Source organism: Egretta garzetta, unplaced genomic scaffold, assembly GCF_000687185.1.
Source record: "Egretta garzetta isolate BGI_Z169 unplaced genomic scaffold, ASM68718v1 scaffold202, whole genome shotgun sequence".
Lineage (NCBI taxonomy): Eukaryota > Metazoa > Chordata > Aves > Pelecaniformes > Ardeidae > Egretta > Egretta garzetta.
In genome coordinates, this window is record NW_009258891.1 from 1,058,642 (window position 1) to 1,069,403 (window position 10,762).

The 10,762-nt window shown below is 43.2% G+C and overlaps 1 protein-coding gene across 2 annotated transcripts; it reads right to left on the reverse strand.

The window, feature by feature from the left end:
* Positions 1–1,191: 1,191 nt before the first annotated feature.
* LOC104122004 (tubulin alpha-8 chain) lies at positions 1,192–10,149 on the reverse strand. Of its 2 annotated transcripts, none has more exons than XM_035889707.1 (5): positions 10,120–10,149; positions 7,022–7,244; positions 3,876–4,024; positions 1,826–2,506; positions 1,192–1,580 (listed from the first exon to the last, which is right to left on the reverse strand). In XM_035889707.1, exons 1-5 carry the CDS (start codon positions 10,132–10,134, stop codon positions 1,287–1,289), a joined length of 1,362 nt encoding a protein of 453 aa, XP_035745600.1. In that variant the 5' UTR covers positions 10,135–10,149; the 3' UTR covers positions 1,192–1,286. The 2 variants fall into 2 exon arrangements, with proteins under 2 accessions (XP_035745600.1, XP_035745601.1); XM_035889708.1 differs by lacking the exon at positions 10,120–10,149 and adding an exon at positions 7,586–7,880.
* Between the last annotated feature and the right edge of the window lie 613 nt (positions 10,150–10,762).

Sequence of the window (10,762 nt, forward strand, 5' to 3'; positions counted from 1 at the left end):
GATTCCCACTTTTGAGTTGATATCAAGTACTGCAGCATTACCTGAGCACTGCAAGTTTCCCATACAGAAGGAAGTTAAGGCACTTTTCATCCCACAGCTAAGACTCCTGCTAAGCAGGTATGCACAACTTCATCAGCTAACACAGGCTTCAAGCCTTGGCCTGAATCATAGTCTGCTATTAAATCAGAAAGAATATAAATAAGGTTGAAATAGAACAGGGAAGAATTCTCCAGCTCAGATCTAGTCTCGAAGTCAGACTTCGGTATCCTACAGTCACATTCAGTATTCAGTCACAACATATTTGCCTATTCCACTTTTGCTACTTCTGTTGGAGAGATTCCTCAGTCACCCAGCTCCAAGATGGAGTTAGAAATAGTCAGGTTACATGGACCACTGCCCTGTGTCCCCAAGCCCCCACTCAGACCACGCAGAAGGTTTCGAGGCTGTCCACATCTGAAGATAACCTGATTAGCCAAATCCTCTCCTGTTATGTCAGCTTACATGGGAGGCAGAAGGAAGGCAACTTGCATATCTGAACCCATGGACTAATGACTTCTGCAAAATAATTAGTGTCAGGGAAAACTAGTGTTTAACCCTGGCCAGCTAACCCAGAGATTTTTTGCTCCAGACAGCTTCAGGCAAAAGGCTGACTGCACAGGAAGCTGGCAGATAGGGACCACATTTCCTGTTGTGGGAAGATAAAGCAAGAGCAGGGCAAGAACCACACAGCTTCTGACAGAGAAGTGGCAGGTTCCTCATGCTACGGCACAGCCTTTCTGGACAGCTCTTCCCCCTCCAGGTTACAGCATCTCTAAGTTACTGACCCATGCTAAGTCTAGGTATAGGAGAAAACAAACTCAAATAGCCTTTGGTTTTAAAGGTGTTGCATCTTTTTTTAAGGGTAACCCAAGGTTACCTCCTGTTGCCTCTTGGGACACCAGCTCTAGAGCCCTGAAAAAATGTAGCTAAGTAACCTCCCAGCAAAAGATCAAGCACATTGTAGTCTTGTATTCTGGGGGAAAATACACACCATTAGCTCTTGAAATAGCAATACCTTAAGGACAAGAACTCATCTAACTATAGCATGATTATTTCATTTGGCTATCTTTCTCAGAAAGAAATTCTGTCTCCTGGACTACTGACTACTTGCATAGAGTTAATGAAAGTACATAGTGTTTGGACACTACCAAATGTCTCAAAGAAGTTTATTCTGATTATTTAACATGATTTACACTGCTACTGAAGAGGCAGTAAAATGGCAAAGACTTGCAATTCACTTGTCGTATTTAATATTCTTCACCTTCATCTTCTCCATCCATTGAATCTGTGCCCACTTCTTCATAATCTTTCTCAAGTGCAGCCAAATCTTCCCGAGCCTCTGAGAACTCTCCTTCCTCCATCCCTTCTCCAACATACCAGTGAACAAAGGCACGTTTGGCATACATCAGGTCAAACTTGTGGTCTAGACGAGCCCATGCCTCTGCAATGGCCGTAGTGTTGCTCAGCATGCACACCGCCCGCTGGACTTTGGCCAGGTCACCGCCAGGAACCACTGTTGGTGGCTGGTAATTGATGCCAACCTATGTGGAAAGCAGAAGAGACCATGAGTTTCTGATTATAATCACTGTCAAGCACTACAAAGTAGTCAGACAGTAGTTGAATAAAATGTTTCACACCCGAGAAAACAGCTCTAAGAACTTAAGCCTTCCTTTCTCAAAATACAAATCAGGTACCAACAGAACATCTTAATGAGAAAATACACTTCATAAGCCCATGACAGTGAATAAGAAATCTGTTAAAAAAATCATGATGTAACGAGACTTGCCTTAAAACCAGTAGGGCACCAGTCCACAAACTGGATTGTGCGCTTGGTTTTGATAGCAGCAATAGCAGCATTGACATCCTTGGGGACAACATCCCCACGATACAGCATACAACAGGCCATGTACTTGCCATGGCGAGGGTCACACTTCACCATCTGATTGGATGGCTCAAAGCAAGCATTAGTTATCTCGGACACAGAGAGCTGCTCATGATAGGCTTTCTCTGCCGAAATAATCGGGGAGTATGTTACCAATGGGAAGTGGATACGAGGGTAAGGCACCAAGTTAGTTTGAAATTCAGTAAGATCCACACTTAAGGCACCATCAAATCTGAGGGAAGCAGTAATGGAAGAGACTATCTGACCAATGAGGCGATTGAGATTGGTGTAGGTCGGGCGTTCAATGTCCAGATTCCTACGGCAAATGTCATAGATGGCCTCATTGTCAACCATAAAGGCACAGTCGGAATGCTCCAGAGTGGTGTGGGTAGTCAGGATGGAGTTGTATGGCTCAACAACAGCTGTTGAGACCTGTGGTGCAGGGTAGATGGCAAATTCCAATTTTGATTTTTTCCCATAGTCAACTGACAGGCGTTCCATCAGCAGAGAAGTAAAACCTGAGCCAGTGCCTCCCCCAAAGCTGTGGAAAATCAGGAAACCCTGCAAGCCAGTGCATTGATCAGACTGCAAGAGAAGATACATGTGTTAAAGCAATCGTGTAGACATTAAGAATTCCAAAACAAGCTCAAGACAGAAAACTCTGAATTCTGACACACCCCAACTGTTCAAGCTTCAGGAAAGCTAAATTGAATTTGATTCATCCACCAATAATAAGGAACTGCCCCATAAAAAAACCATTGTATTATTGGCTGTTTTAAGCCCCCTACATATTGGATGGTGGCCTCTCCACTTCAAATTACTACCTCAAAACTTCCCCTACCCTCAATTCTCAGGCCAAGGCCATTAACATTAACCAAGAAAAGCAATAATATTTAAAGAGCTACAGACCATCTATCCTTTATACTGATTTGACATTCTCTACCTGCGCAAAAATGGAGCAATCCCCTGCTCCAGAACTACTGCTATAATCCTCTAAGAGTTGCAAGCCTGTAACTCAGTTCAGAGAAGTGAACTGTCAAAATGCATTACACTGCCATTCCAGTTCAGCCTTCTCGGATGAAGAAATTAGACTGCCTTGTCCTCAGAAAGAAGTGCCCCATGATGTTTAGCTGGCTTCCCAGGACTCACAGGGACTTCCAACAGCTTGTAAAAAGAAATTATGACCATATTTTTCAGGTCAAAGTACAGCCTGCTGCAAACTTATCTTAGCTTTACTTAAAGAGGGTGGCAGCCAAGTGTTGAGAATAATACCCGTTTTGATCTGTAGAAGGTGTACTTTTCACTCTTCAGTAAGACTCATTTAGCATTCCATATTAAAGCACCAGAGAGATACCCTGGATTTTTGTGCAATGAGGATTCCTTACCTTTGTGACACAGATTTGGTAATGTACATGCTTAGCAGCCCTAAAAAGGGAACTCAAACCTTCTAAGCTGACATCTTCATAAATTTGATCAAAGTATGGGGGAGCCTGAAACATCCTAACTTACATTTATTCCTTTTCTACTGTTGTTACAGTAAAATTAATTCAGAAATTATAACAGCAGGAAATGCAAACTAAAGTCTAAACCACCGAAACAAACACTCCTATTTAAACTTCCTTGCAAAAGCCCCAGCCAGAGACCAATCCTGTTCCAGCAGGAGCTATGCAAATCAAAATTCTTAGTCCTGGCTTTCTGAAGTTGAACATCAAGCTATGAAGTTTTGGGTGCATCATCAGCATTTTAGGCCACTTGAAAGTCATATCCAACAGGAATAATCCAACCATTCTCAGCTGGCTAAGAACAAAACCAGATGTAGACTAAGTCCACAGATTCTCCTACTATGGAATAAATTAAAACACAATTTATAGGTCTATTTTTTGATAACCTGATTTCCAAATCCTGTAAAACAGGATAAAGATGATTAAGAGCCTTCAGTGAAGGAAAGTCTTACCAGTTTCCTGATACGCTCTAGAACTAGATCAATGATCTCTTTCCCAACTGTGTAATGACCTCGAGCATAGTTATTTGCAGCGTCTTCTTTACCAGATATCAGTTGTTCAGGATGAAAGAGTTGCTTGTATGTCCCATTCCTAACTTCATCTGGGGAGACAAGATGAGTTATTTGTAAGTTAGCTTTCTATGTAGACCAGGTTTTTCAGACTTCTGAGGGTATCCAGAATAAGGTACCTAAACCCTTGCAGATAAAAAGCAGCTTGATTTCTACCTATCAGTAGGTGACACAATACTTAGTACAGTCTAAATGCTGAATGCCCAAGAAAAATGAAATTACTGTTTAAGAAACTGTCCCATTTTACACATACAGTAAGTTCTTGGCTTGCCAGAGCAATTTAAAAGCGGACTGTAGCAGCAGAATCACTCTTCCACAGTTTAAAACAGCTTAAGGCCCACTCTGCAGGTCAGCATCTGAAATATTGCTTTTCCTCCTTATTTTCCACACCCTCCAGGATGTTGCCTTATTGCTTCAGCAGCTGGGGGCAGTCAGAGCCTACTGACTGCTTGCTTGTCCCCTTCTTTCCCTTAATTGTACTTTATGCCAAGGGTAGAGTATAATTTTCAAAAGGAACAGGAGATGCTCTTGGACAGATACTCAGTTATTCAAATACTGAGCTGTAAGCTCCAGCACGAATGGCTGCATTATAAAGGAACCGCACAAACGAACATACAGCACCCCCCACCAGCTACATATTTGGAAAACAATTTAGAGTTATCTCCACTAGTTATCAGAAATAGGCACTTACGTCTAGCAGGCTAAAGCTCTGTCCTACCACAAAGGTACAAAGACATTCATCATAGCTTTGTCTCTGGTTTAGCTCAAGCCATCCTTGATGGCACACCTTGATGGTATGCTAATGCAGTACTGCATCCTTTAATTAAAATCAGGTGGAAAGCAAAGAGCTTTAATAACTACAGATGAATTGCCTGTTTGCATATACTTTTTAATCTGAAAAAGAGCAAGCAAGACAAAGATAAGTAGAATTCAAGATTTAAAAATACAGTTACTATTTGAACCAGTTTAGCCTGACCAGCTACCACTGTAGTTTGCAATCTAATACCCTAAAGTATTTCCAAACTGCATCAAAATAAAAACAATTTGGAGAAGTCTACCATTCAATATACATATGTTTCTAAGACTTTCTGCATTACCACTCCAAGTTATAAAGGACAAATATAGGTAAAAGGGAAAAATATAGAAAATGAAAAACATAGCTGGTAGAGGCAACGTGAGTCCAGATGGTCCTGGGGAAGTAACAAAACTTAGAGTTAAGGTCAGTCATTGGGCTATGAAAGTGTGCTGAAGAATTTAGAGGACAGCTAAACGAAGCTTTCCCCTGGACACGCTATCCTTCATGTTTTTTAAGTATCTAGGGTAGATTTTTTTTTGAAGACATTTGTGTTGAATTCCCAGACATGTTACTGCCCTATTTCTTGGTGGAAAGTTTGCTGATATTGTAGTACATCCACAGAGCCGGTGTACATGTATGACAGTCCTACTGCTTTCACTAAGAGTAGCACTGATCCAGAAGCTCCAGAAAACCCTGGTGTAGACACATGGCAGATAAGAGTTGCTGTATGCACAGTAGATGTTTTAATAAACACAGTGCAGAGGGACATGCTGCCCAGGAAACTAGATCAATAAGCAGGGCAGGAATAAAGAAGGCTAGTCCCTAGAAAGGTGCATGATGGAACCTTTTAAAACAAACCCCTAACTTTTTTTGTATTACCAAGTATTTCATAAGGCAGCCTTTCGCCCACCTCCCCATGCTACACTTGCATCATTAACAAGTGCCAGACACTACCTTCTACCATTTGTCCCAAGACTCACCAGCTACTCACCCCCAGAGGCACAGTGAGAGCTTTGCCACCTGCTCTCCCTCACCTCATTTCTCAGCCTTTTCCAGTTGCTGAGAGCCACCACCTGGCCAGCAGCAGAGGAAGCAACACCAACAGGCATGGGGCTCAAGAAAACAGAAAGCCAGACCTGCAACAGCTCCTGGGAATATTAGAGCATGGCCAAGTGTGCTTTGGCTCATTTCAAAGTTATCAGTCCAGCACTCCCACCCTTGACCTGCCCAGCAGCCTTCTGCTCTCCTGCAGAAATTCAACCTACTGTATTAGCCACAGAAAGTAGTTTGGGGTGTTACAGTGAAGATAAGTTACCAGAAACTCACAGTTTGGGTATGCAGGAGTAGCCTAAGCCTATTCACTCATCCCCCCTTCCCAGTTCTCTATTGCAGAAAGATAAACACAGCAAATGCACAAGCACAGGCAACACAGACCTTCTATGAGAACCCCAAATCCCTACTTAAGGCAAGACAGCCACAAAGCCAGCTCCAGGAGAGTTATTTCAGGCACACACATTAGTGAGAGCAAAAACAAGGTTCATGACACAAGGAACAAGGGTCTTGTGAAACTGGGGCTGGCAGTATAGCTAATTCCACAGAATGTGGAATTGGTCAGTGGCTGATGCATGAGATGACATCTGAACACTAAGAGCTGGTGTTGCCAGGGCTTGGGATACAACTGATTTTCAGGATAAGAGTGGATTGTTATTCAAAGATAAGGCAACAGGAAGTTCAAGTGCATGTTTGGAAGTCCCTAAATCTAGGCTAGTGGTTGATACCAATTTCTGCAAGCACTATTCAAGCTAGAGAGTAGAAGATTGTTTTGGGAAAGCACAGGAACCATTCCAATGTACAAAAAGAAATCTCTGTGATACATAGCACATCTTTTTAAAAGATTCCTATTGACTGCTCTACACATTATGCCATATTGTTTCAAGATGTTATAACTAGTTCCTTGCATAGCAAAAGCATGAGGCATGTTCCAAAGTTCCATTTAACTCCCCATGCTGAAGGAAGGCAATATTTAAATTCTTTAGAGCTCTAGAGCACACATTTGCCAGTGCCAATGAACATAAAGACAAGTATTTTCCATCACTAGGAAGATGTAGGCAAGGTTTACATAGTGAAAATGTAAAGCCCCAAAACATTTTGCAGGACTAGAGAAGTGGATCCCTTCGTCAAAAAACGTGGAAGTTAAATCAAATCTTACAACATTGCACAGGTCACTATTTACCTATAACTGCTGGTTCAAGGTCCACAAACACAGCACGAGGGACATGTTTTCCTGCACTGGTCTCACTGAAGAATGTGTTAAAGGAATCATCACCTCCACCGATGGTTTTATCACTTGGCATGGTACCATTGGGCTGGATGCCATGCTCCAGGCAGTAGAGCTCCCAGCACGCATTGCCGATCTGCACACCAGCTTGACCAACATGGACTGAGATGCACTCACGCTGTGTGGAGAAAAAAAATGGATCACTCAGCAGAAACAGCAGTTTCCTTGTTTAGAAAACATTCAGCACACACAGCTTGAACTCCCATACTGCAAAGCTATTAAAACATTGGCCTTATTGTCTTGGTGTTAGGGGCATTTGGCACAAAATACAGCAGAACACAAAAGCCTCTTTCAGGCATCATCCACCTCCACCTAAAACAACCCTTTTTGGGCATTGTCATTTTTTTCAAACTCATTCTTCCTTGTTCAGATCCTCAACCAGACAGGAAAAGTTTGATCAACTCTTCCAAATCCAACTCCTCTCTTCACAACACAGAAGATTTAAAAACCCTATCATACCTGTCACTGGCTTAAATGTCCAGAAAGAACTCCACCCGCAGAACTCCAGCCCAAGGAGCCACATAAGCACAGCCACCAGAGGGAGCAAAACCTTCTGCAAGATCCAGGGCCATTTTGTTTAATATACATAAAACCAGAAAAAGTATTCTCCTGATCACTTTAGGGAACTTTGCCATTCTGTAAGAAATCCTTCACTTAACGAAACCCTTAGTATCACTTCATCACTGGACAAAACTCTACCTCTTAAGCTATGTAGAAAACCATCCATGTCAGCAAAAGGATCCTTTCATACTAATTTATGGATTCCCAAGTTTCCTTTGATGCCCAGAGCATAAACGCAGCTTCCTTAATATTTCAGCATAGGGTTTTGAATATTAAAAGCCAAACCACAACAGAACTATCTCTAAACTCCTTGTCCATCTGTGGCATTTTATATTTAACTTTAGTTTTGAGTGTCAGAGTTAAACACATTCTAGAAGAGCATGCATATAGGGCAGTTTTGAATAACAGTCACATTTCACTATGTTCAGACAATTAATTTGTCCCCTGACATTCCAGGATAAGCAGGACCTGGAACTGCCTAGTCTGCATCAGTAGCCAATGCAGGAAAGCAGAAGCACAGTCCTTTCAATTTCTTTGGGAATCCCAAGAAATTAAAATCTGTGTTTGCCAAAAAAAAAAAACCCCATCACCTCTTCTCAGCCACAACACTGAACAGCTGAGAGCTGTTGTTTTTCAGCTCCCCATCCATCTAAGCTGTGTATTCAGATATACAGCTGCCAGAAGAGCAATCCACATCCTCTCTGCAAGGTGCCTTACTCAAAGCTGCTGCCACACTATTCCTCTTCCAGGGCAGTACTCCATCACTCCCCAGGCCAAAGCACTGGGCTTGGCAAGGTACTGCCAAGAGGAGAGCCAACCTACACACTGTGAAAAGGGCAACAGGAAAAGCAGCTTCAGCATACAGGCCAACAAGGCTGCACTGTTGCAGAGGAGCCAGGCCATGGCAATGAATTAGGCCACATCATCCTTCCGGGAAAGCAGGAGGACAGCCTGCAACTCTTCTACAATGAGAGTAGAAAGAAGAAATATACCACCACCTCAGACCAGATCCTCACCTGTATTGAGGTTCTATCAGTGATCCAAGCTTTGTTGGTGAAGCTCCTAAGCAGCTGGGGAAGGTCACTGAAAGGACACATGTAGGGACTAGCATGCCCAAGGTGAATGCATGGAAGACAACAGCCCATATATGAGCTTTCCAGCACCACTACTTCAAACTACACAAAGCAACAACAATCATTCATATTCCAAAGAGAAAATTTAAGTCTTTGAAAATACAACTTGGGCAACACAGCCACAGACCAAGTCCTACAGGTGCCATGTTAAAAGCATGGCATGTTTACTTTGACAAAGTACAAAGTTCAGCATTTGGGTCACAGTAACTCCCTGCATCAGTACAAAGAAGCAATCAACTGAGAAGTAGCTCTGCTGAAAAGATCCCAGGGTTACCACAGAAACCATCCTGAATGTGCAACAGGGCATTCTCATCCTCAGTAAGGCAAACAATGTGCCAGGCTACAAAAGGAGACACACGGCCCCAAGAAGCTCTGTGGATTGGGTCAGATGTTAGGAGGATGCAGGAGATTTGGGCTGGATGTTAGGAAGAGCTTCCCCAGCAGAATGGTGCAGCCCTGGAAGAGGTCACCAGAGACATGGGAAGGGATCCCCTTCCTTGGAGGTTTGCAAAACTTGGCGAGACAGTCACAAAAACCCGACCTGGTACTACTGTCAGCCCTGCTTTAAAAAGTATCTTTCAACTGCTTTCCTGCAACTCTAACAAATACTTTTAAGCAGTATGTGGCTATTTAATGAAACAAATCTTTGTTAGACACCAAAAGACTCCACCTATTTTGCCCTGTAGAGCCTTTTCACAGCAGCAGAAGTCTGACAGTACCAAGAATATTAAAGAGAACAAAATCTGAGCCCTGAACACATAATCCCCAAATTGAAAAGACAGGCAAGAGACAACTGTCACACATTACAATTCTGGGCCTTTACACATCACTGATGGACATTTCATAGTTAATAAGGTTTAAATACTTACTACAGACAGTACTGTATTCAAGCCACAAGTCAGGACACAGAATCCTTAAGTAATTAACACTAAATGCTCTCCCCCACTTACACTATTTTCAAGCACAGAACCAGTTTCAGTGAAAAATCCCAGAAAACTTTCCCAGCCCAGCCTGAACCTCTGCAGCCTCTATTACCTCTGTCTCTTTTCACTGTATGATGCTTAAGAGCACTCTCTTGTCTTCTGTAACTGCCCTTCCAGTAGTTGTAGACTGCTACTAGGTGGCCCCTTGCTGTACAAAGAAGCCCAGCTCTCTCCAGCTGCACTGGTGGATCATGCCCTAGGCCTCTTGTACTCTCCAGCACGGTATTTCAGGTACAGCTTCATCTGCACAAAGCTGATGGAAAGCCAAGTTTCATGAGAATGGCTGTACCAGCTCCAACCAAGTTCAACAACATACCGTCATGAGGAACATGGTTTCCCTAGGATGAAACTCAAGGGGAACTGCATCCTTTGCAGAGATGAGAGACTGCATCCACACTCCTGATGTGGCTTAACTTAAAAATGTGTGACCATAAACAGCCTCCCTGGAAGGGTAACAACAAGATAAGGACATCAACATATCCCTCCAATATTCTCCTGACTTTTAACCATTTCCAGTTCCACAAATACTTCCATTGCATTCATAACCCTACAGAAGCAGTCTATTTTTTAAATCCATGTAACCTTCTGACATCCACAATCTCTTTTCAAAGAGATCTACATGGCAAATGCCCATACAGAGAAGGACCTCCTGTTTGTCCCAGAGACTCCGACTGACAGCTCCCACTTGCTGTGCTGCACAGCTCAACAGCTCCGTCCTCTTTACAATGCCCCAGCCCTTATCACACCTTTCAGACAGCCCTTCAAGGCTGACTCCCAACTTACAAGGTCATTCCACCTCAGCTTTATTACCCAGCTGGTCTCAGGGTCCTCCAGGAAAGCTCCCCACCAGCCCATTCCCTGACCTCCCCCAGACCCCCTCACCCCCCGCTGGCACCTGACCGCGGCAGGGGAAGGGCCAGGAGCGAAGCACCAAGCGGCACCTCCAGAAGCACCCAGTG